Raw genomic sequence first — 27,263 nt, forward strand, 5'->3', positions numbered from 1 at the left:
GGGGGTCAGCCTGTCAGTGCTCAGACCATACGCCGCACACTACATCAAATTGGTCTGCATGGCTGTCACCCCAGAAGGAAGCCTCTTCTGAAGTCTCTACACAAGAAAGCCCGCAAACAGTTTGCTGAAGACATGTCAACAAAGGACATGGATTACTGGAACCATGTCCTATGGTCTGATGAGACCAATTTTAATTTGTTTGGTTCAGATGGTCTCAAGCATGTGTGGCGGCAATCAGGTGAGGAGTACAAAGATAAGTGTGTCATGCCTACAGTCAAGCATGGTGGTGGGAATGCCATGGTCTGGGGCTGCATGAGTGCAGCAGGTGTTGGGGAGTTACATTTCATTGAGGGACACATGAACTCCAATATGTACTGTGAAATACTGAAGCAGAGCATGATCCCCTCCCTCCAGAAACTGGGTCGCAGGGCAGTGTTCCAGCATGATAATGACCCCAATCACACCTCTAAGACGACCACTGCTTTATTGAAGAGGCTGAGGGTAAAGGTGATGGACTGGCCAAGCATGTCTCCAGACCTAAACCCAATAGAACATCTTTGGGGCATCCTCAAGCGGAAGGTGGAGGAGCGCAAAGTCTCGAATATCCGCCAGCTCCGTGATGTCGTCATGGAGGAGTGGAAAAGCATTCCAGTGGCAACCTGTGAAGCTCTGGTAAACTCCATGCCCAGGAGAGTTAAGGCAGTTCTGGGAAATAATGGTGGCCACACAAAATATTGACACTTCAGGAACTTTCACTAAGGGGTGTACTCACTTTTGTTGCCGGTGGTTTAGACATTAATGGCTGTATATTGAGTTATTTTGAGGGAAGAATAAATTTACACTGTTATATAAGCTGCACACAGACTACTTTTCATTGTGTCAAAATGTCCCATGTGTTGTCCCATGAAAAGATATACTTAAATATCTGTAGAAATGTGAAGGGTGTACTCACTTTTGTGATACACTGTATACAGTGGGGCCCAAAAGTATTTAGTCAGCCACTGATTGTGCAAGTTCTCCTACTTAGAAAGATGAGAGAGGTCTGTAATTTTCATCATAGGTACACTTCAACTATGAGAGACAAAATGAGGTTGGTGTGAATAAATCAACTGTGGGAGCAATTGTAAGAAAATGGAAGACATACAAGACCATTGATAATCTCCCTCGATCTGGGGCCCCACGCACGATCTCATCCCGTGGGGTCAAAATGATCATGAGAACGGTGAGCAAAAATCCCAGAACTACACGGAGGGACCTGATGAATGACCTGCAGAGAGCTGGGACCAAAGTAACAAAGGCTACCATCAGTATACACACTACGCCAAGAGGGACTCAAATCCTGCAGTGCCAAGCATGTCCCCCTGCTTAAGCCAGTACATGGCCCAGGCCCATCTGAAGTTTGCCAGAGAGCATATGGATGATCCAGAAGAGGATTGGGAGAATATCATGTGGTCAGATGAAACCAAAATGGAACTTTTTGGTAAAAACTCAACTCGTCATGTTTGGAGGAAGAAGAATGCTGAGTTGCATCCCAAGAACACCATACCTACTGTGAAGCATGGGGGTGGAAACATCATGCTTTGGGGCTGTTTTTCTGCAAAGGGGACAGGACGACTGATCCGTGTTAAGGGAAGAATGAACGGGGCCATGTATCGTGAGATTTTAAGCCAAAACCTCCTTCCATCAGTGAGAGCATTGAAGATGGAACGTGGCTGGGTCTTCCAGCATGACAATGATCCCAAACACACCGCTCGGGCAACGAAGGAGTGGCTCCGTAAAAAGCATTTCAAGGTCCTGGAGTGGCCTAGCCAGTCTCCAGACCTCAACCCCATAGAAAATTTGTGGAGGAAGTTGAAAGTCCATGTTGCCCAGCGACAGCCCCAAAACATCACTGCTCTAGAGGAGATCTGCATGGAGGAATGGGCCAAAATACCAGCTACAGTGTGTGCAAACCTGGTGAAGACTTACAGGAAACGTTTGACCTCTGTCATTGCCAACAAAGGTTATGTTACAAAGTATTGAGTTGAACTTTTGTTATTGACCAAATACTTATTTTCCACCATAATTTACAAATAAATTCTTTAAAAATCCCACAATGTGATTTCCTGGATTTTTTTTTCCTCATTTTGTCTCTCATAGTTGAAGTGTACCTATGATGAAAATACAGACCTCTCTCATCTTTCTAAGTAGGAGAACTTGCACAATCAGTGGCTGACTAAATACTTTTTGGCCCCACTGTATATATATATATATATATATATATATATATATATATATATATATATATATATATATATATAATATTATAATTATTTTATATATTTTGCCAGCAAGACTAAATAAAAATGCAAAGCTGTCATCTAATGCACCTCACTGGGTTATCCAGTAATAGTGCAGAACACCCCAGTCATTTAGACTGGATCTTGTGTAAGCAAGAAAGGTATTCAAATCAGATTTTTGACATGTTTGAAAATCTAGTGTTAAACATTTTGAAAGAACAAAGACTGTAAGAGCAGCAAAATATAGTTTATTGCTCCATTTTATCTAATGTAGTTGTTTTTTAAAGCATTTTCTCCCTATTTCCCCCCCAATTTAGCACACTCAATTTTGTCTTCCACTGCTGAGAGATACCAGATTGCATCCGAGGAGAGCACGTCTTCCGCCAATCAGGGTCCTTACACAGCGTATGAAGACCCACCCACCCACACACATACCCTGCAGGTACGGTGACCAATTAGTATCTGCTGCAGGCACTGCCAATTATGCCCGCCAGATGGCGCCCAGCAGACCGGTGGCAACACCGAGCCTCGAACCAATGAGTTCAGAAACTCAGTGCTGGTGTGCTAGCGGGATATCCCGCTGCGCCACCTGGGTGCCCCAACCCATCTAGTTTTTAACTGAAAAAGATCTAATATTTTTCTACATATTTTTGATTATGTATTGTATGTCGTATAATGAGATCAGCATCTGGTGCAATAGTTCAAAGTAACATAGCAGTGGCCTTACTTGGCATGGTCCTATGAGATCTTTGTGATGCTTTGAGCCCCTCCTCGCTTAGTTTGGGTACAGGAGTCCTTACTGGGCCTGGTCGGATCCCGGCGTTCCACTGACTTGAATCGAGCTTCTTTTCTGGATCTTTATTAGCTGCACTCTGTGTTGCCCACTGAGGTCTGCTCTGTTTTCTTTTACCATCTGTGCTGAGATCCAGTGATGTTAACATCTAAGAGACATACAGAGTTTAGCACTTCTTTCCATGCCTATCTGTAGAAATATACCTCTCATAATACCACTAGGGGTTGTCTTTGACCAATTTAAAGTCATTCATTATCAGGCTGATAGCTGGTTGTTTACCAATACATGCTAAAATTACCTACATAAACACATATTTTACCTAGATAAAATATCTGCATCCCTCATATTGGCACAGCTGATAGACCTTATATATAAAATATGGGCCTAAATATCTGTGTGAGATGGCAAGGCTATGATTTGTTCGAGATCAAAGCTTGTTTTACAGGGGGTATGAATACATTATGAACAATGTACATTCTTTTTTAAGAATTTGAGTCTAGTTATTTTTATCCTTAAATCACTCGAGACGCTCGAGTGACACAGTGGTCTATTACGCTAGGTTAGAAAACACTGGGTTAGTGCCGCTCAGGTGGCACAGCGGTAAAACACGCTAGCCCATCAGAGCTGACATTTCGAAATCGTCGGTTCTGCTATCTGTTTGGGCGGGGCCGGCTACATGAACAACGACTGGCTCTTGTTCATACAGGGTGGGAAGCCGGAGCAGGGACCTCATAACGACCTCTGCTTGTTGATTGATGGCGCCTGCAGGTCTAGGAATAATGCGTTGATCAGGGTGTGGCTCTCCGTACACAAAGCTGATCTGCATATGAAAAGATGCAATCAGCTACTGCACACGTATCAGATGGGATGTGTGGTAGTCTCGCTCTCCTCAATCAGCTGTGGAGATCAGCATCAGTAAAGAGGAAGCGTAATGCAATTGGGTAATTGGGTACGACTAGATTGGGAGGAAAATTGGGAAAAATGCAAAGTCTTAGTGGTGCTACTGGCCGGCCCGGGCTTCTCCACAGACATGATTGGCTATGTCTGAGGGTGGGGGAATGGCCAAAGCCTTGCGATGGATTGGCAACCCAGTCCAGGTTATTCTTGCCTTGCTCCCAGTGAACATGAATAATTTAACCCCCCCACATGGTTATTACATTTTTAAACTTTCTTTAGCCACATCAGCCTCTGCTCAAAGGCAGATTTTTATTTTTGCCTCTGCCCCCACCATCATACTGCACACATTAACATAATTTCCAAATGTAAATGCTGCTCAGTGTGCATAATGCTCCTGTGAAATGTAGCCCCCGGACTTCTTTGCACGCTTTCATTTTGATCTGAATAAGAATGAGTGGAAAGGTCACACAGTAATTGCATGAGATTACCATAGATTTGGCCTTGCGCAGTTTGTATGACGAGGCAGAAGAGGCTTTCTTGTCTATGTTTTCTTGTGTTGAGTTGGTAGTTCTTCTGCTTCTTGCCTGACTGCAAAGATAATGAGGACATTTCACACGTTGGGACCAGAGATGTTCACAAGTCACAAAATACGAGTCCGAGTCGAGTCACGAGTCTTTAGGCTAGAGTCCGAGTCAGGTCACGAGTCTTTAGGCTAGAGTCCGAGTCAAGTCACGAGTCTTTAGGCTAGAGTCCGAGTCAAGTCACGAGTCTTTAGGCTAGAGTCCAAGTCAAGTCACGAGTCAATGTAATATACACAAAACATATATTGGAAATGTAGCGTAGAAATAATATGTAAGTTCAGATAAACAACAACAACAGATTAGCAACTGTATTTTGCTGTTTTACTTCGTGCCTTTACTTTCCTAGGTACCAGTTAAAAGCTTAAACTGACGTTTTGTTTTCATTGCAAATTATGGCACAGCGGCCAAAATCCCAAACACAGCAAAAAAAATCCATAATACTGCTTACCTTAGCTTATGTTGTTCCAGATGCTATTAAATTTATAAGCGTGTGTCCCATTAGGAATAGAATCCAATATTTTGTAAATGTGCTTATAATGAAAAAACCCCAAACTTTTCTTGGTTGTGAAGTAAAACACGAACTCATTAGAAAGCCAATCAAGCGTTTCATTGGCAATCATCTGTGTGACGCTGCAAACTAAATACATGCAAATAACAGCATTTCTTACTAACAATTACAATCAGAAGGTCTGATTGGTTCAGAAAGCGGCTCTTACAATCATTAGCGCCAATTCTGTAGGAACGTTCCATTCACATTATCTGTTATATACTGTATATAATTGTTACACGTAACTAATGTTGCTGACTTTTGTTGTCCACAAGTCATTTTATGCGAGTCATGAGTCTAGTCATTTGAATCGAGTCCCCATCTCTGGTTGGGACACACAAACTACATAAAGTACTACAGTGCATAGTCATTTAAATTTTAGGAAAGAGACATTCATGCTAGAATAGTGTTTTGGTTGAATGTGTAGTTGTATTAAGGGGGCCAAATGTCTGAGACCACTAGTTAAAATGACTATTTTGTTGCCTTTCTTTCTCAAATTTAATACAATGTTTTAGTTATAAATCAAACAGTCAGTTAGTTCAAACTTCTTTTTGGCTGCTCCTGCAATCATGATTGGTAGTTTTACCATTGCTCTTCCTGATGCAAACCTCTTTATTTATATCCAGGTTTGGCAGGATTTGTGCAAATTCTGATGATCTATGATGGCCCAGCATGATTTAACAACATTCCAAAGAGCATCTTGTTACGTTACTGAATCCTTGGCCTTCTCTGCCCTTAAGTGCCCCCATAAATGTTCAGGTGACTGTGGAGGAAAGTCCATGATGGTCAGTACTTTATCGGATCAACAGCTTTGATCTTCAAGTTGTTGCATTAAAGTATTAAAATTTAAGATTTGTAATAAAAACATGATATAAAATTTTTTTATGCAGATACCTGATTGCATCCGAGGAGAGCATGTCGCTGCTTACGACACGTGCACAGCCCTCATCTTCTCGTCCCTGCATATTGCACAGGCGTTTCTTCCGGCAATTAGGGTCCTTACACAGCGTATGAAGGTCCCACCCACACATAGTCCGGTCGTCCTGCCCTAGCAGATACGGTGGCCAATTAGTATCTGCTGCAGGCACTGGCAATTATACCCACCAGACGGCACCCAGCCGACCGGTGGCAACACCGAATTTTGAACCGGGGAGTTCAGAATCTTGCCACTGGTGTGCTAGTGGAATATCCCACTGCACCAGCTGGACGCCCCTTGATGTACAATTTTAAATAACATTTTTACTAGTGGTCTCAGACATTTAACCCCCCACTATATCTAAACAGAGAATATTGTCTTACATTTGTCTTGCATGCTCAGTTGGGTCGACATTCTCTAGATAGTTAAAGCGTATTGTGTCTGTAGGATGTCTGTCTGAGTCTCTCCATGGTGGAGGTCCTTTTGCTGATGTCACTGAGGACCGGCCAGATAGACCCCTCCCAGTATGACTCTGGTTGCTTGGTCTTGATTCATGGCTGCCAATCTCTGTATTCAACTCCTCACTCTTGCTGCCAATCACTCTTACCTCAGGAACAATAAAGTGTTCCTTTGCAGGAGTCTGAAGGGTAAATCACAAGAACAATTAAGCATCCATACAGGTTTTACTAAAATGTAGACACAGTAAGTAATTAACATTTACAACGGTAAAACAAATAATACATTTATTACCTAGCCCACTGGGCATGTGCTTTTCTGTAAGTAAATATGGACGCACAATACTTAATCAACTAAGTCGCAAGGTATATCTCATGTAATATTATCATTTAATGTATGCTAAACTAGTTAGCTAGATAAACGCATTAAGGCAGTGTGTGTTTAGTATTTATCCAATTCATAACATGGTTATTAACAACAAGCAGAACGTGATCTTCCTTGATGCTATGGAAATACAAACCCAATTTTCAGAGAATTTTAGGTTTATTTGAGGTATTTTAGCTTGTCAAGAGCTTTCGCAATGGTTTCTGTGCGATGACTGACGAAGGTGGGGGGGTTGAGGCGCAAGTACGAGTAGGGGGGGTGGGGGGTTGAGGCACAAGTCTGAGTATGTGGGTGGGGGTGGGGGCGCGGTTGGCACACAAAGGGGGGCGCATGTCCAAAAAGGTTGAAAATCCCTGATCTAAAACACATCAAGTGCAGGGCTACAACTGGTGGTTCCGTGGCGAGGCGTGCACCACCCTGTTACAGCAGGCATGAACTTTAGACATACCACTAAAAGAATACAAACCAATTAAAGAATGAGCAGAAAAAAATGCTAGTAAACCATGGCATTACTTGTCAACTCGACATCAACAACAAAAATAACTGGTAGCCCAAACACCTGATCTGCTTGTTCTAAGTTAGTAATCTGTCCATGCTTTACTGGAATAACTTTTAACTATTAAGTTTTGTCTTACCTTAGGCCTGCATATGTGAAGCCCTTGAACTGTCTCTACATAGTGCCTCCTCCATACACCTTGCTCAAATGGCGTAGGAGTGAAAGTTATACACCAACCCAGTCTCAGGCACTTTGGCATCCACACTTGGTCCAGCTCAACCAGATTCTTCCAGTGCCAACTGACCTATTATTTTTCAAAAGCAGAAGATCAATTCCTTTTCATGTTAACCAGTTAACCATTTACCAAAAAAATCCTAATTTAATTAATGCTGTTGGTTAATATTGTCATTTAAATTCATTTCCAACAGGTGATGCTTGATTCCAATTAAGAGCACAGCTACAGATCTCTACAGAGAAGTTGTATTCAATTTAAACACATTGGACTGGCCATCAGTGAGCATGCGCCAGCTCTGCGTACAGAGGCATTCAGAAATTTTTATCTAAAAAGGAAACCTTTAATTGCATTTATATTATGTAAATCATAAAAACTGGAACTATTCGACATTATAACCACAAACAGAAGCCAGTTTTTGTCAGTAAGGAGTCTGACTGCATGCAGAGACAAGATTTTTAATGTTTCAACTAATCAGCTTTTTGAATAGATACACGGGAGCAAGAAGTTCCAAAAATAGTTAGAACAGGGTCATGTTTACCATTGTGTTGCATCATTTTTTTTTCTTAACAATGTTTATTAATCATTTAAGCTGAGCAGCTAAGTAGACCAATGGTTGTAGTTGTTAATTTGGAATTTGTTTTTATGTTTGCTACAAACATAAATAATGTTGATGAAGTAAAACATTGAACATCTCTTCTTTGTGCTGGTTTTTATATTAACTTATAATACAACCCCAAATCAGAAAAGTTGGGACAGTATGGAAAATGCAAATAAAATAAAAATGCAGTGTTCCTTACATTTACTTTGACTTTTATTTGATTGCAGACAGTTTGAACCCAAGATAGTTCATGTTTAGTCTGCTCAGCTTCATTTCATTTGTTAGTATACCTCCATTCCTGCATTTCAGACCTGCAACACATTCCAAAAAAACGTTGGGACGTGGGCAATTTAGGGCTAGTTTAGGGCTTCCTCTACAGTGCATAATATCATTAAACAATTTAAGAAATTGGGAGGAATTTCAGTGCGTAAAGGCCAAGGGACAGGGACATTCATGCAAGACAATGCAAAACCACATGCTGCACACAATACAAAAGCATGGCTGTTGAAGAAGAGGGTACGGGTACTGGACTGGCCTGCCTGCAGTCCTGACCTGTCCCCAATAGAGAATGTGTGGAGAATTTTGAAACGGAAAATGTGACAACGACGACCCCGTACTGTTGCACATCTTAGACGTGTTTGGAATGGAATGGAAGTTTATTAATAAATTAAATGAAGTTCACCAGACAAAACATGAAATATCTCAGGTTCATCCTGTCAAATGTATTATTTGCATTTTCCATACTGTCCCAACTTTTTCTGATTTGGGGTTGTAGACAGTTTGAAAAACTGCTATATATTTTCATTTGTATTTTACCTACCGTCCCAATGTTTTTTGGAATTCGTGAATAGCTATACATGGTTTGTGAATAAATATAGGGAAAGATTCTACTAATTAAGTACATTTGGCTAATTTTGTTTACCTGTGCACATCTACAAAGGCTCCTAGGGTCGAGAAATGAGAAGATGTAGAGAGTTATGACTCTAGGGAGAACGCTGGTGAAGTCCAGAGTTTCCTCTGGCACCTGACTGCACAGATACTGCCTAAAATACTTTAACTGGGCCACAGAGCAGTGAGAAAAGAAGTCCTGTAGCACCTGCTTTCTCTGGCTATCTGTCCACTTATCAAACTGAAAGATACGTGCAATACATGTGAGCAACAAACACGCAATATACTGGAAATAGAAAGAACATTTACCATATGAAAGGCTACTTTTTATTTTAATATTTGTAATATTTTCCTCACCCACTTGTGGAGCAGATTTCTCCTCTCTTCAAAGACCTGCAGAAATAATTATACAAATAAAAAGAATACATCGGGAATTAACTAAAAATTTAAATAAGAAAGTAACATGCCCACCTGTAAGGGGGGCAGTGTGCAAAAATTGATGGAAAATGCAGTTATCTTTAAACTACACCCAGGGGCAACATTTCAAAATGATCCTCTGATCATCTGATTCCCTGACTGTCTGCTATTGCTGGCTCTCTTACTAGTGTTCTTTAGCTCTGGTTTCGAGGATTTAATGGTTGATTGCAACTTTCTCTAATGCTTATTTTCTGAGTTTCCCCTTTTTTGTTTCTCTGGTGACTGGATTGTGGCTCACTGGTGGATTGAGTAGCTGGCAAAGTTACAGTCTGACACTGTTTTCTGACAATCGGGTGGAGTGCAGTGTTTTGGGTCCAGTGATGTGGTTGCCTGCCTTTCTTTTCTTTTTTGAGACACGCTTTAGGCTGTGGCTTTGGTCTTGTTTTGTGTATTTCATGAATATTACAGTGTATCACAAAAGTGAGTACACCCCTCACATTTCTGCAAATATTTCATTATATCTTTTCATGGGACAACACTATAGACATGAAACTTGGATATAACTTAGAGTAGTCAGTGTACAACTTGTATAGCAGTGTAGATTTACTGTCTTCTGAAAATAACTCAACACACAGCCATTAATGTCTAAATGGCTGGCAACATACAGTAAGTGAGTACACCCCACAGTGAACATGTCCAAATTGTGCCCAAAGTGTCAATATTTTGTGTGACCACCATTATTATCCAGCACTGCCTTAACCCTCCTGGGCATGGAATTCACCAGAGCTGCACAGGTTCCTACTGGAATCCTCTTCCACTCCTCCATGATGACATCACGGAGCTGGTGGATGTTAGACACCTTGAACTCCTCCACCTTCCACTTGAGGATGCGCCACAGGTGCTCAATTGGGTTTAGTCCATCACCTTTACCTTCAGCTTCCTCAGCAAGGCAGTTGTCATCTTGGAGGTTGTGTTTGGGGTCGTTATCCTGTTGGAAAACTGCCATGAGGCCCAGTTTTCGAAGGGAGGGGATCATGCTCTGTTTCAGAATGTCACAGTACATGTTGAAATTCATGTTTCCCTCAATGAACTGCAGCTCCCCAGTGCCAGCAACACTCATGCAGCCCAAGACCATGATGCTACCACCACCATGCTTGACTGTAGGCAAGATACAGTTGTCTTGGTACTTCTCACCAGGGCGCCGCCACACATGCTGGACACCATCTGAGCCAAACAAGTTTATCTTGGTCTCGTCAGACCACAGGGCAGTCCAGTAATCCATGTTCTTGGACTGCTTGTCTTCAGCAAACTGTTTGCAGGCTTTCTTGTGCGTCAGCTTCCTTCTGGGATGACGACCATGCAGAACGAGTTGATGCAGTGTGCGGCGTATGGTCTGAGCACTGACAGGCTGACCTCCCACGTCTTCAACCTCTGCAGCAATGCTGGCAGCACTCATGTGTCTATTTTTTAAAGCCAACCTCTGGATATGACGCCGAACACGTGGACTCAACTTCTTTGGTCGACCCTGGCGAAGCCTGTTCCGAGTGGAACCTGTCCTGGAAAACCGCTGTATGACCTTGGCCACCATGCTGTAGCTCAGTTTCAGGGTGTTAGCAATCTTCTTATAGCCCAGGCCATCTTTGTGGAGAGCAACAATTCTATTTCTCACATCCTCAGAGAGTTCTTTGCCATGAGGTGCCATGTTGAATATCCAGTGGCCAGTATGAGAGAATTGTACCCAAAACACCAAATTTAACAGCCCTGCTCCCCATTTACACCTGGGACCTTGACACATGACACCAGGGAGGGACAACGACACATTTGGGCACAATTTGGACATGTTCACTGTGGGGTGTACTCACTTATGTTGCCAGCTATTTAGACATTAATGGCTGTGTGTTGAGTTATTTTCAGAAGACAGTAAATCTACACTGCTATACAAGCTGTACACTGACTACTCTAAGTTATATCCAAGTTTCATGTCTATAGTGTTGTGCCATGAAAAGATATAATGAAATATTTGCAGAAATGTGAGGGGTGTACTCACTTTTGTGATACACTGTATGTGTATTTTCCTCTTTTTTGCTCCTCTTTTTTCCCTCTGCCTTGTTTAAGTCTCCTGCAGTTGGGTTCATTCATTAATATTGTAGGTGTGGGGTTACACCTGACACCTCTGTCATGTTGCAGTTACCACCACATATACAGTGGGGCCAAAAAGTATTTAGTCAGCCACTGATTGTGCAAGTTCTCCTACTTAGAAAGATGAGAGAGGTCTGTAATTTTCATCATAGGTACACTTCAACTATGAGAGACAAAATGAGAAAAAAAAATCCAGGAAATCACATTGTAGGATTTTTAAAGAATTTATTTGTAAATTATGGTGGAAGATAAGTATTTGGTCAATAACAAACAAGCAAGATTTCTGGCTCTCACAGACCTGTAACTTCTTCTTTAAGAAGCTCTTCTGTCCTCCACTCGTTACCTGTATTAATAGCACCTGTTTGACCTTGTTATCTGTATAAAAGACACCTGTCCACAGCCTCAAACAGTCAGACTCCAAACTCAACCATGGCCAAGACCAAAGAGCTGTCGAAGGACACCAGGAAGAAAATTGTAGACCTGCACCAGGCTGGGAAGAGTGAATCTACAATAGGCAAGCAGGTTGGTGTGAATAAATCAACTGAGGGAGCAAATGTAAGAAAATGGAAGACATACAAGACCATTGATAATCTCCCTTGGGGTCAAGATCTCATCCCGTGGGGTCAAAATGATCATGAGAACGGTGAGCAAAAATCCCAGAACTACACAGAGGGACCTGATGAATGACCTGCAGAGAGCTGGGACCAAAGTAACAAAGGCTACCATCAGTAACACACTACGCCGAGAGGGACTCAAATCCTGCAGTGCCAGGCGTGTCCCCCTGCTTAAGCCAGTTCATGTCCAGACCCATCTGAAGTTTGCCAGAGAGCATATGGATGATCCAGAAGAGGATTGGGAGAATATCATGTGGTCAGAAGAAACCAAAATGGAACTTTTTGGTAAAAACTCAACTCGTCGTGTTTGGAGAAAGAAGAAGAACCCAAGAACACCATACCTACTGTGAAGCATGGGGGTGGAAACATCATGCTTTGGGGCTGTTTTTCTGCAAAGGGGACAGGACGACTGATCCGTGTTAAGGGAAGAATGAACGGGGCCATGTATCGTGAGATTTTTAGCCAAAACCTCCTTCCATCAGTGAGAGCATTGAAGATGGAACGTGGCTGGGTCTTCCAGCATGACAATGATCCCAAACACACCGCTCGGGCAACGAAGGAGTGGCTCTGTAAAAAGCATTTCAAGGTCCTGGAGTGGCCTAGCCAGTCTCCAGACCTCAACCCCAGAGAAAATTTGTGGAGGGAGTTGAAAGTCCATGTTGCCCAGCGACAGCCCCAAAACACCACTGCTCTAGAGGAGATCTGCATGGAGGAATGGGCCAAAATACCAGCTACAGTGTGTGCAAACCTGGTGAAAACTTACAGGAAACGTTTGACCTCTGTCATTGCCAACAAAGGTTATGTTACAAAGTATTGAGTTGAACTTTTGTTATTGACCAAATACTTATTTTCCACCATAATTTACAAATAAATACTTTAAAAATCCTACAATGTGATTTCCTGGATTTTTTTTTTCTCATGTTGTCTCTCATAGTTGAAGTGTACCTATGATGAAAATTACAGACCTCTCTCATCTTTCTAAGTAGGAGAACTTGCACAATCAGTGGCTGACTAAATACTTTTTGACCCCACTGTATAAAAAAAGATTTTCTGATGGTGTAAATGTAAATAAAAGTGACATTAGCAGTCCATTTTATGTTGAAAATCTTGTAAAAATTATTCATTTATGGTCAGACATACATGGCTGTTAGAGAGGTGGTGGTTCAGTGGGGTCCAGGTGCTTCGCTTGGTCTGCATCTTGGAACCATTTGTCTCTCTAACAGCGATAGGCATTCTGCATTAGGACTCCTCCAGTTTCACCTATAAAATGCAACAACAGTTGTAGGATAATAACTGTAATCACTGGTAATAACTGTAATAAGGGTAATAACAGCTGTGATACTGCATAAGGTAAATAAATAAGTCTGCAACATCTGGGGAGGACCAGAGAAATCAGAAAAATCTTTCTGTTTCATGGCACACATGTCCATGTACTATTTATGGTTATGTACACCGATCAGCCATAACATTAAAACCACCGTCTTGTTTCTACACTCACTGTCCATTTTATCATCTCCACATACCATATAGGAGCACTTTGTAGTTCTACAATTACTGACTGTAGTCCATCTGTTTCTCTGCATGCTTTGTTAGCCCCCTTTCATCCTGTTCTTCAATGGTCAGGACTCTCCCAGGACCACTACAGAGTAGGTATTATTTGGGTGGTGGGTCATTCTCAGCACTACAGTGTGTTAGTGTGTGTTGTGCTGGTATGAGTGGATAAGACACAGCACCGCTGATGGAGTTTTTAAACACCTCACTGTCACTGCTGGACTGAGAATAGTCCACCAACCAAAAATATATCCAGCCAACAGTGCCCCGTGGGCAGCGTCCTGTGACCACTGATGAAGATCTCAAAGATGACCAACTCAAACAGCAGCAATAGATGAGCGATCGTCTCTGACTTTACATCTACAAGGTGGACCAACTAAGTAGGAGTGTCTAACAGAGTGGACAGTGAGTGGACACGGTATTTAAAAACTCCAGCAGCGCTGCTGTGTCTGATCCACTCATACCAGCACAACACACACTAACACACCACCACCATGTCAGTGTCACTGCAGTGCTGAGAATGATCCACCACCTAAATAATACCTGATCTGTGGTGGTCCTGTGGGAGTTCTGACCATTGAAGAACAGGGTGAAAGCAGGCTAAAAGAAAGTATGTAGAGAAACAGATGGACTACAGTCAATAATTGTAGAACTTCAAAGTGCTGATAAAATGGACAGTCAGTGTAAAACCAAGGAGGTGGTTTTAATGTTATGGCTTCCTTCATTCATTTTTTAATTTATTCATTAATATAATGAAAGTGATATTTGGAAAACTTCACCATTATGGCTTCTGGTTTTTACATTTGCATAATAAATATTATTTTCATATAGTGACTAGATATTGTTTATATCTATAAGTACAAAGTTAATATATGAAATAACAAAATATGTAATTAAAGAGCTGTTCTCACACTGTATGTCACCATTTACATTGAAGAACGTACTTGTTGTCCCTAGCTGTAATGCATCCAAATCTACCAGACTCTGTTATAATGCATGCAAAACGACTATAACTTAAAAGACACGTGAGATGACATACCGTAATGAAGCTATGCATAAAGATCCATTACTCAGTAAAGCAGTTAATCCAGATCCTCATGGTTTATTCGGTTTCTTGCATGTGCACTTGTGTTCTCAGTTTACTGGTTTCCATAGAGAACCTGCACCACCACGCTCAGCGATCGAGCAACCGACTCACTACTTCATCATAAAGCCTCCAGCTTATTTTATTCAAAGCGCGACACTGCTGTTTGGTTTAAAATAACACGCGACTCGGGTAACATTTAACATTTACTATAATATGCAAGACATACTTGTCCTTAGCAAGTTAGTTCAAAAGCTTCATTTACGTGCTTACCCTTGAACGCTTCAATGTTTAACAGCGCATTGGTTAGGGCTATTCGATTCTTATATTCACGGAATCGACTCAGGTGATGTAAATTGATGTAGTCGATTGCGTGAATCGATTCTTCTCAATTAATGATTCTTTAACTAAATGCATATGAAATTGACATAAGCAGGAAATATTTGTAAAAGAAACGATGCAAAATTATTAAAGTATGTAATGTATTATTATGTGACTTCTTATGCCACTATAAACTGACCTAGTCTGACTGCACCTTTTAAAAACTGCCTGGCCAAAAAAAGGGTCACACACTCTAATATTTGGTCGGACCGCCTTCAGCTTTGATTACGGCACACATTCACTGTGGCATCCTTTCCACAAGCTTCTGCAATGTCACAACATTTATTTCTGTCCAGAGTTGCATTCATTTTTCCCCAAGATCTTGTATTGATGATGGGAGATTTGGACCACTGCACAAAGTCTTCTCCAGCACATCCCAAAGATTCTCAATGGGGTTCAGGTCTGGACTGTGGTACCTGAACCACTCTCTCACAGTCTGAGCCCGATGAATCCTGGCATTGTCATCTTGGAATATGCCCGTGCCATCAGGGAAGAAAAAATCCATTGATGGAATAACCTGGTCGTTGACATCAGCTGACCTCTTTCTTTGGGCACATAACGTTGCTGAACCTAGACCTGACCAACTGCAGCAACCCCAGATCATAGCACTGCCCCCACAGGCTTGTACGGTAGGCACTAGGCATGATGGGTGCATCACTTCAGCTGCCTCTCTTCCTACCCTGGTGCGCCCATCACTCTGGAACAGGGCAAATCTGGACTTATCAGACCACATGACCTTCTTCCATTGCTCCAGAGTCCAATCTTTATGCTCCCTAGCGAATTGAAGCCATTTTTGCCGGTTAGCCTCACTGACAAGTGGTTTTCTTAAAGCTACACAGCTGTTTAGTCCCAATCCCTTGAGTTCCCTTTGCATTGTGCATGTGGAAATGCTTTTAGTTTCACTATTAAACATATCCCTGAGTTCTACTGTAGTTTTTCTACCATTTGATTTCACCAAACATTTAAGTGATCACTGATCACGATCATTCAAGATTTTTTTCCGACCACATTCCTTCCTGGAAGATGTTTCCCCACTGTCCTTCCACTTTTTAATAATGAGTTGGACAGTTCTTAACCCGATTGTAGTAGTTTCAGCAATCTCCTTAGATGTTTTCTCTGCTTGATGCATGCCAATAACTTGAATTCATTGACGGGGGAGGGCAAAATTACAAACTAAAGCAAGTACAAACTAAATAGAGCAGTGATCTACAGTATTTGCCAAGGTCTTTTTTTCGAAAGAAAATTTGTCAGGATTTTCAGTTGTCTTCCAAAGACTATGCTTTGGGACTGTTTTATTGTCAGTGAAATTGACATTCCATAACATGGACAGAATAATAATTACCCTAAACCTCTTAAATCTTTTAAGTAAATGAGTGTCCCAACACAAGGCTGTAGCCATGAATTGAACACTGAGAGGTACCAGATCTACTGGGGCTGAGGGTTGCGGGGTCCTGCCAGTCTAAAACATCAGCAACTGATGGGAACACTGATGGATTAAAACATCAAACATGTTTTAAAAATACAGCTTAAGCTTTTGGATAGGCTTTCTGACTTGACTAGTCGTGACTTCAACTTTACTGAGAATATGTGGACTGTAAGAAATCATGTTCGTGACAGAAAACAAACACATTTGTTCAAACTTTATATTCATGCATATGGTAAATTTAATAATCAATTTGTGGCGGCACAGTGGCTCAGTGGGTATCACTGTCACCTCACCCAGGTGGGGCGGTCCGGGTCTTTTCTGTGTGGAGTTTGCTTGTTCTCCCCGTGTCTGGGAAGAACATTAAAAAAAAAAAAACTTTGGTTCTAACAGGTTTGAGCAGATTTGTGTTCTTAATCTAGAGTAATTAAATGTTTACTATGGAAGCACTTCTGTAAGTCGCTCTGGATAAGAGCATCTGCCAAATGGCAAAAATGTAAATGTGTCTGCGTGGGTTTCCAACGGGAGCTCCGGTTTCCTCCCATAGTCTAAAAACATGCAGTCAGGTGAATTGGAGATACAAAATTGTCCATTACTGTGTTTGACATTAAACTTGTGAACTGATGAATCTTGTGTAACGAGTAACAACCGTTTCTGTCCTGTCATGAATGTAACCAAAGTGTGTAAAACATGATGTTAAATTTCTAATAAATAAATCATCAATTTGAGTGATTATAGGAGAGTGGAAATGATTCTTTTGAATCGACTCAATCCCGCCGTTAGTGAATCACCGTCTGATGTGCGCGCTTGGTCACATTCTGTGTTTCAGTCCGAATGCAGAGAGGAGGAGGAGCGGTGTGAGTCTCGGATACCGTGCACCCGGTCGAGAGAGGCAAGAATCATTTTCACCTGCAGTTATTTTGTAAGTATGCTTAGCGGCAGGTGAATGCGAGTAAAGGACAGTAAATAATGAAACTAAGAACACACTGTTTTCAGGTAATGTTGGTTTAAAGCGGTCGGACGGAGAGAGAGCTTCAGTATCAGCACACCTCTGAAACCAACGCGCCTCTCTTTTGTTCGGCTCTGAATCGAGTTCGTCGGAGAGAAACGGTTCGTTTAAATATGACTAAAATATATTGAATTTCCATGTTGTTATTGTTTTATTTTTGGGTGCTCTTCACAACTGTGAGTAAACCACGCTTGGCTTGTGTTGTTTCTTTTAAATCCATTTTACGGTCCATATTGTTTTGTTTTAACAGGTGTAACAGTGTTGTATACTAATTTTGCGCCATTCAGTCTATTTCCATTTAATACTAACATGCAGCCCCGGTTCTGGACTGCTTTGCTTGGGGGGGCAGTAAAACCTAATGAGGGGGCATGTTGATAGTCATGTTTTTGAAGCCAGAAATATATTCAAGGCTTGATTTGTGCATGAATGATGACAGCCAAGCTATTGATACTGGCTTAAAGTGATGTATGAGGTAAAGAAATAAAAATGCATGTTTTCGAACTTAAACTTAAAACCCAATGATTAAAAAATACATGTTGATTATGTAAATGGAGAAAAAAGATTATCCAATTGTATTTCATTTTAATACGCCCCCTTAATTAAATTGCCATTACTAATAGAACAACTCTATTTCTTGAAAGGCTTTAATACAAATTTAAGTCAAAGCTGACAAATGTACCTACACACAGACTGAGAATATTCAAACGTGGAAATAGGAATGAGTGAGAATATTTATATTATTGGGAAATTAAAATATAAAGAAAACAAAAGAATACTAATTCTGTAAAAAAAAAGTGTTTACCAGTATACCTGCCTCTCGCTCACACTAACAGAACATATACTGCCGAACTGAACTGTTTGGGGCAGTCTGCCGATTTTTATATGACTCAAAGAGCCAATCAGGAATAAGCAAGGAAATATCTTCACACTGTAAAACAAAATGCATTTTTGTGATTGGTTCAGAGATAATTTTAAAAATAGCCGTTGCTTGCATTGTGCTTGGGGGGGCAAAGACACAATTTGGGGGGGGCAATGCCCCCCTCAGCCCCCCCCCCTAGCGCCGGCCCTGCTAACATGCATTGTCATTTTTATTTTGAGTTAATGTCATTGACACCATCACTGTACGCACAGGATGTCCTCAACTGTCACGAACTACTGTACATCCTGTTTAAAGCCTCTGCTTCAGGCTGCTTCCACACATACACACATTCCACATATATCTGTAAACCATGGATGTCCAGGCAGTCCAAGATATTCCACATAGTGCTCAGGCACTCATACCTTTCCAAATAATTAATCATCATTATTGACTTTTTTTTAATAATAATTATAAACTGGTAATTCATGCACAGTTGTTAGTTCAATATAAGCAGAGAAAACCATCTAACAAAGGACAAATAATGAGATGGAACATTAAGAAAGGGTTATAATGAATGAGAAATGTACAGATCCTTCTTAACGCTACCACTGTTCCATGTGCTGGTCATAATCTACCAAATCATGCTTAACATTCAACTTGTTTGGTTGTTTGTTTTTTATTTGTTTGTTTGTTTGTTTTTTTACCCCTTTTTCTCCCACATTTAGCGTATCCAATTTCTGCCCGTTAATCATCCTCTCACTAATGCTGATCCCTGCTCCTGATTGGCGAGGACAAGGCTGCTCCATGCCCCCTCCGACACGTGCACAGCAATCGAACATCTTATCACCTACACTTGACGAGTGCAGTGCAGTACAGCGCTGTGTACGGAGAGCCAAACCCTCTACTGCACTCCTTCCCCATGTCCGTGCAGGCGCCACCAACCAGCCAGCAGAGGTCGTAATAGCACTAGTCTGAGAGAGAGTCCCCATCCGGCTTAGTCCCGCCCCTTATCTGAACAACAGGCCAATCGTTGTTCATGTAGCCGCTCAGCCGACAGGCAGAGCCGAGATTCGATACGATGTTTGTTTATATTTTACTGTCATGTTTTACACTTTGGTTACATTCATGACAGGACATGATTTATTAATTCAAGTTCATTGGCACACACTTATCTCCAATTTTGTATGTTTTTGGACTGTGGTTGGAAACCGGAGCTCCTGGAGGAAACCCACACACACACAAGGAGACACGAGGAGAGCATGTAAACTCCAGACTCGGACCGCTCCACCTGGGAATCAAACCCCGAAGAACGATCTACAAGACATTATCCTGGCAGATGAAACCTTTGGAATAGCAGCCGCATTGACACTGATGTCTTGTTGGAAAAATATTATTTGTTATATATGGTATTCTGATCAAATCCTCTGCAATTCAATGCTGAAAGATTTTTAATGATGTGACAAAGATCTACACGGATGTAGGATCCAAACTGTCTTCTGCCATTACTCTTTGACAACTGCATAACTATTGGTGTTGGCCAAGCACTAGACAATCTTAATACCAACTAAATGGGTAAAAATATGTTAATTGTTAATATTTTAAATTCAACAATAAATGTTTAAAATGGTATTTAAATGGTATTTTATTGTTATTATGTATTTTGTTTTTGCAAAGTCTACTTTGATAAGTCTAATTCATTGAATTTTGTTTGTTTGCTTAGTAACTTGGAACATTCTATGAATTGTTCTTTTAGACAATAAAAATGATGGTTTTGCACATAACACTGATGCTATTTTTTTCATCCACAGACTGATCATTAAATTGCATCTTACTATTCAATCCAAAAATGGATATTCAATGAGAAGACTTGTACTTTACTACACCAAGACAACAATGGAGATTGCCTGCTTCAGCCACGTCAGGATTATATCAGCTTCCACCTACTCTTACTTGATCCACTAATAAACACCTATCCAACTAATTCTCGCCATGCTTTTGGATGTTTTTAAGACAATGCTTCTTTTTTGGATTGGAATTTCCTTGCTGGCAGGATGCACAGCTATCAATGTGGAGTCAGCAGGCAGCCACAGCGCGTTTACCTGTGAGCCCATCACACTCCGGATGTGCCAGGGTCTCTCCTACAACACCACGTTCATGCCCAACCTGCTCAATCACTATGATCAGCAGATGGCAGCCCTTGCTATGGAGGTAAAACATCTTGATTTTAATATTTGAGTTACTATTTGGTGCATTTAGTTCAATTTGAAGTATAAAGAGCTATTATAAGGTACTGTGCATGCACTGATTTGTGGTTCTTAAAACTGGAATATTATTTATTAATATGATGACTTTGAAATCATACAGTAACTAATATTTGGAGGAATGGGTTGAATGACCGAACAGCCTTGCCATTGGAAGGTGCACTGTTAGTGCATGCTTAATGCCAGTCCCTAGCTCGAATAAAATACGGGTTGTGTCAGAAAGGACATTCAGCATAAAAGATCAGGTACGCGGATCAGAATGATCATCAATAAAGATTCTATTCTATTCTATTCTATTCTATTCTATTTTATATTGTTAAGGTAAAAGTTAAACTAATTGGAGTACAATTTCTACAATATCTGAGAACATATCCCATCAATTACCTCGAACTTTAATCTGCACCGTCAGACATCTTCATCTTGCTGGTGGGTAATGAAGCGCATAGGCATCGTTTACTTTGATTGCACTGTAATCACAGTATCTGCAGTCAGAACAGCTAAATTCATAAATGCTGCTTATATATCTTCATTGCTGGACTGCTTTGCTGGACTGTCAGCTGTAGGATGGTGGCATCGTGTTTACCTCTTTTTTACTGTTGGCACTAGTACTGTGAAGAATAACATTTGGCCATAAGACTGGGAGTCTTATGGTGTGTATTCAGTATGAGAGTGAGAGAAATGAAGAAAGATGAGGAGATAAAATGATGATGAGCCCAGGTTGCCAATCTGCTCAGCCTCCTGTTTTATATATGGAAAGACAGAATTACATAACCCTTGCACTGTACCCAGGCTGAACTTCTGGCAGTCTTTTTAATTTGCAAATACACAAAAGTCCCCCACAACGGCAAAATCATATTTGATTCATTCTTCCTCTATAGAACACAACACTTGAATCCTTGAGTATTGTAGCAGTTACGGCAAGCCTGAAGGTTCTGTGTGAAACCAAACCCGGGTCGGTTTTCACAATGCACAAGCCACATGGACCACAAAATGAACCACAAGATAAAGAAGATAGAGACAAGAGATACTTGATCGGCTTAAGATTTGTGAAATTTGCAAGTCATCACCTTGGATTTTTGGCATCATTCCTGAACAATTCTTGTCGTGTGGACAGGCACATTTTCCTGCTAAAAGAGGCGACTGCCATTAGGAAATAACGTTGCCATGAGGGCATGTACTTGGTCTGCAACAATGTTTGGGTAGGGATATATAAAATATAAATGTAACATGGGAGTGTGTGTTGGTCTGGTATGAGTGTATCAGATGCAGCAGTGTTTTCGGGATATTTAAATACTGTTCACACTTAACAGCCTTTTTATTAGGAACATGTACTCTGTCAAAACAGTTTATTTGAAGAATAAAGCTATCTTATTTTATGGATCTAACTTTTCTCTAGTCTTTTATCAGTGGACACATTCTGATCACATAATGCTGCACTGAAACACTGCATCTAATACACTTATATCGATACCACACAAAATACCATGTCATTACCTTGTTAGATTTTGTTGCAGAGCCAAGAATGGTCCACCACCCGAATAACATATGGTCTTATTATCTTAATATTGCAGGACAAATTATTCGATTTAATGTGTCATTTCAGTGAAAAATGACCGTTTACATTAATTATATAAAAGGCAGCATTCTTGTAACCATATATCATAATTAGTAATACTATAATACCTGTACTATCAAATTAATGAGTAATTATTAATTAGAAATAATATGCATGAATACACATTTAATTACCAGTGCTTCTCGCTGTTGTGAATTAAATGTAGTTTTAATTGGTAAAAACAGCTGTCTTTCATTAATCAGTGAGTTATAACTGTCCAATGTTTAACAGGAATATGTTCTGGTAGGACCTTCACACATGCAGATAGGCACGAGGGAAGATGTTTAAAGTAGGGGAGCAGCCAGATTGCTTTAAAAGTGTGAAGCAATGCAATTCAACACATGTAAACACTAAGGGGGATAAGTATTCACTCACTTACTTTCTTAACCGCTTATCCAATTCGGGTTGCAAGGGGGTGCTGGAGCCTATCCCAGCTTTTCAATGGGCGCAAGGCACACAGTAACTCGCTGGACGGGGCGCCGGTCCATCGTTGGGCAGACACATACACACACCTATAGGGCAATTCAGCATCTCCAATTAACCTGACTGCATGTTTTTGGACTGTGGGAAGAAACCGGAGCTCCCGGAGGAAACCTACGCAGATACGGGGAGAACATGCAAACTCCGCACAGAAAGGACCTGGACCACCCCGCCTGGGGATCGAACCCAGGACCTTTTTGCTGTGAGGTGACAGTGCTACCCAGCCAGCGTGCCGAGCCAGCGTGCCGCCCGGGGGATAAGTAATGAACCCAAATGAGCAATACCTGCTTGGCAGCAATGTTACCAACAAAACTATGAACTTTCTTCTAGCTACAGGTAAACCCTCACTTTACAACAGCAGTGTTATCAGTAACCTCAGTCTGATGCTCTGCTGTCATGACATTTACATTTGCTGCATTAAGCAGACGCTCTTTAGCCAAAGCAACTTTCAATTATGACTATACAGTCTGCGCAATTAAAGATTAGGGACCAGTGGTAACCTGGTAGTGGTGGGGCTTGAACCAGTGTTTCAGGTGCAGTTGCATTACAGTAAGTGTGACAATGTCCTTTGGATCATAGTGCTTTTAACTTGCAGGCTGAACCTTCTGTAAACAGCGCAGCAACGTGTAGATTGTGAAGGCAACACACTGTCAGAAATCTGGCAACCTTTGGCTCATTTTAAGCCTGAATATCCTTTAAGCTTGAATACTGGCCGATCTGTTGTTTAAATAATAAGCTACCTGTACATGTAGATAATCAATGCATAATATTTTTTGTTTATTGCATCTTTGTGATCTGCGTTTTTCTGTTTGGGTTCCATAGGGAACCACTGGACGCAAGGCATGAATATCCTAGACAGACAGCCATTAAAGGGCCTGCCAATGATAAAAAGTTAAAAAAATAAAAAAGTATTAGATCACTTTATTGATCTCAGAGATAAATTTGTGTGTTTATAGTAGCACAGTTGTAAAAGTCTGAGTGAATAAACCAAAAAGGAATGAGGACTGTTTTACAGTGTGCAATCCTGTCTAGTCCCGGGGAGCGCATATCACAGTGGCAGCTGAAGGAGACCCCGTCCAACCTTCTCTCCCTCAAACACTCCCTCAGATTGTGTTCATCTGGACACCTGGCCATGTTACTGGCTCTGGTGAGATTCAAACTTGTGAGATCCAGCATTCCACAGTAGGGTGCTATTGCATTAGACCATAGTGCCACCTAAGAACCGTATTATTATAATTAATTATTATTATTTTTATGGATACAATAAATTAAGGATATTTAAATTAATTACATATTAGTAATAGAGAATTAAAATTAACTAGAAATAACACCGCATTGAACTACAGTTTAAACGTTATGCTTTGACTCGTCTGTGATTCGAAGCATTAAGAAAAATATATCTTTTTGGTGTCTGATGTAAAACAGGTCAGACTGTGAAGTAATTTTTGGGTTCGGTAATTTCATTATTTTCTGGACTGCGGAATTAGATAAATGATGGCACATTTAGGATTCCTAGCACTGTTGTGTTTGGTCTGAACTCTGCATAACCCCTCTTGTGAATTGAGACGTTTGCCTGAGGGATGAGAATGAGGGATTGTTGTGGTGTTTGCAGAGTGACTGAGATATCTGAGCAGGATTCGTGTTGTCATGGACTAGTCAGGGCCACTTTTATGTTTCAGTATTTGTATTTTTTGGCTTAGTCATTTGGGGCTCCTACTGTAATGTGACACAGCTTGGTTACTTAATCCTTTAGTGATGCTTAAAGAGCTCTTACACAACTGCTCCACTGCTAGTATTACATGTAATATACTTACTCCAGAGAATTTCAATTAAATTGCTGTGTGCACATATTTCTTTATTTCTTTTTTTTTCATTTGTAAACACTAGTATAGAAATACTTTATTCTCAGATTTTTACCTGGCTGATTCCAATCGTTTATCACTGCGTTTGCTCCCTATCAGTAGGCTTACTCATATTCCACCTCCCTATCACAGGCTTTTGTCTTTTTTCTCATTCTGTCTACTACTCTCCTCCCCTCTCTCTCTTTCTTCATCCCTCCCCCACCTGAGGTAGTGGTGTTGCTTTGGAAACGAGTCCCAATTGTCTTTTAACAAAGGAGCAGAGCTCTGTTCTCTCAGGAGGTGTCCCCCTCCCACTATGCCCTTTGACCTCGCTCCATAGAGACCGCTCATTGCATGCGGTTCTTGCTGGATGGCTGGTTGCCATGACAGTGGGATGGATATGTGCAGCTGAGCAGTCGTGAGAAGAAGGTTGGCAGCCAGAACGTGATTGTTTAGTCTGGGTTAGACAAGCAGTATAATGGCTGACAGTCTGGCTCTGAGGGTTTAGTATCTTTCCTTATTTTAAGAGAACTGAGTTGTCACACAAGACCAGGGGAGCCTTTCATATTGTGACAACCAGTTTTTAGTTCTGCACTATCCTTGTTCTGGTCCTATTTCTCAGTTGTGGCCAATGGTGCAAGTTGCACCTCGCTATTGAATCGCAAGCCAAAGCCCCGCGCCTGCAAGAAAACATCTTGCACCTTTTGGTGGATGTTTTAATTAAGGTCACCATAAATAAGGTGACCAAAATAACGGAAATAAAGTAACAAATAAAAGAAACAAAAATATCCACAAGGCCGGTCAGGTGGCACAGCGGTAAAACACATGCTGAACACCAGAGCTGAGATCTCGAATACATTGTATCGAATCTTAGCTCTGCCTGCCGGCTGGGCTGAGCAACCACATGAACAACGATTGGCCTGTTGTTCATACAGGGGCAGGATTAAGCCAGATAGGGTCTCTCTCATAACTAATGCAATTACGCCCGCTGCTGGCTGATTGATGGCGCCTGCACAGAGATGGGAAAAGAGTGCATCAGGGTGTGTCTCTCCTCACACAAGGCTGTACACAAGTTCTCCTCAATCAGAGCAGGGATCGGCATTGGTGGAGAGGAAGCATGACACAATCGGGCAATTGGACGCGCTAAAAAGGAGAAAGGGGAAAAAAATGCATAAAACAAAACATACAAAAATATCCACAGCCCTTTCATCCAGAAAAAAGCAGATTTGCCAAAAGTGTAATTGATTCCGTTATCAAGTTACCTTTACTGTACTCAAGTACCCATGCTAAAATTGGTTACCCTTCTAGCACAGGAGCCAAGTGTACCGAAGTGGGTCTTATGGGTGGACCGAGAAACAGTACAGCTCATTAATATGTCAAGAGAAGTCTGTTAATTTGTCTGGCTGAGGTGTTTTCATGAGTGTTGGAGAGATACGGAAAGATAAGAGTTGTCCTCAGTATATGCTGAAGCTCCCTTTAATAGTCTACTTGATAATCTACTAAATGTCTTGGAGGAGGCGAGTGCTAGCCTACCACCCTCCTCAACCAGCGTGTGTTGTGCACTGCAGGGTGAGAAATATACAGTAGCAGAATTGGACTAGATTGGCAGGAAAAGGTGAAAATGCAAAATACAATTTAAAAAAATACAATTATTGAGCTATATCCTGATGTGGAGAGTTACAGATTCATGCCATCTGCCATGCCACTGGGGCCAGCAGGGGGCATGGAGTTTTACCCTCAAAGTGTTACTGGCTTCTCTGCTTGTAATCTGCTCTTCTTTTTAAAACCGTGATGCCAGACTTGATCAAGTGTAGTTTTCCACTCACATCCTTTAGCTTTTTCCTGGAAACTCAACTGGTGTTGTGGCACTTTTCGACGGTCACACAACACTGCCCTGACAGATGAGTTGAGTCAGCCATAACATTAAAACCAGCTCCTTGTTTCTACAGGGTGGGCCATTTATAAGGATACACCTAAATAAAATGGGAATGGTTGGTGATATTAACTTCCTGTTTGTGGCACATTAGTATATGGGAGGGGGAAAACTTTTCAAGATGGGTGGTGACCATGGCGGCCATTTTGAAGTCGGCCATTTTGGATCCAACTTTAGTTTTTTCAATGGGAAGAGGGTCATGTGACACATCAAACTTATTGAGAATTTCACAAGAAAAACAATGGTGTGCTTGGTTTTAATGTAACATTATTCTTTCATGAGTTATTTACAAGCTTCTCTTTGTTTACAGCCATTGACATGTCGCAGAGGTTAACACGTGAGGAGCGGATAGAAATTGTGTTGATGTCTGGTGAACGCAGTACCCGGGTCATTGCAGCAGATTTCAATGCAAGACACCCTACGAGACCACCCATCTCCCATGCTACAGTTAGCAAACTGCTTGCCAAGTTTCGTGAAACTGGTTCAGTGTTGGATTTGCCAAAATGTGGACGCATGAAAACTGTCACTAATGAAGAAACATCAGTGGCTGTCCTAGCTTCATTCAGCAAGAGCCCACAGCGTAGCA

General features: G+C 41.2%; 2 protein-coding genes across 4 annotated transcripts in view; one reads left to right on the top strand and one right to left on the bottom strand.

The window, feature by feature from the left end:
- Positions 1-2,980: 2,980 nt before the first annotated feature.
- fbxo16 (F-box protein 16) lies at positions 2,981-14,858 on the bottom strand. The gene is made up of 8 exons (XM_063002481.1): positions 14,831-14,858; positions 13,381-13,500; positions 9,428-9,463; positions 9,105-9,311; positions 7,489-7,653; positions 6,397-6,653; positions 4,458-4,557; positions 2,981-3,220 (listed from the first exon to the last, which is right to left on the bottom strand). The coding sequence occupies exons 2-8, from the start codon at positions 13,471-13,473 to the stop codon at positions 2,981-2,983; spliced, it is 1,098 nt and encodes a 365-aa protein (XP_062858551.1). The 5' UTR covers positions 13,474-13,500; positions 14,831-14,858.
- A 5,678-nt stretch (positions 14,859-20,536) lies between these two features.
- Positions 20,537-27,263, top strand: part of fzd3a (frizzled class receptor 3a) — a 28,404-nt gene continuing 21,677 nt past the window's right edge. For 2 of the 3 annotated variants that reach the window (XM_063001239.1, XM_063001240.1), the window contains exon 1: positions 20,561-20,755. In XM_063001239.1, the coding sequence (XP_062857309.1) occupies positions 20,561-20,755 (195 nt within the window). Of the gene's footprint in view, positions 20,756-27,263 lie in introns of all 3 variants that reach the window. The other variant, XM_063001241.1, reaches the window with a different exon arrangement.

The sequence above is a fragment of the Trichomycterus rosablanca genome, chromosome 9 (genome assembly GCF_030014385.1).
Source record: "Trichomycterus rosablanca isolate fTriRos1 chromosome 9, fTriRos1.hap1, whole genome shotgun sequence".
In the NCBI taxonomy this organism is placed as follows: domain Eukaryota; kingdom Metazoa; phylum Chordata; class Actinopteri; order Siluriformes; family Trichomycteridae; genus Trichomycterus; species Trichomycterus rosablanca.

Bases quoted from the DNA above. Each gene is read 5' to 3' on its own strand.
- fbxo16 (XM_063002481.1), bottom strand. From the start codon at position 13,473: ATGCCTATCGCTGTTAGAGAGACAAATGGTTCCAAGATGCAGACCAAG. The intron at 9,464-13,380 runs GTATGTCTGACC...TTATTTCTGCAG, and splicing joins ACCACCTCTCTAACAGCCAT to GTCTTTGAAGAGAGGAGAAA. The intron at 6,654-7,488 runs GTAAGACAAAAC...TTTACCCTTCAG, and splicing joins TTCACATATGCAGGCCTAAG to ACTCCTGCAAAGGAACACTT.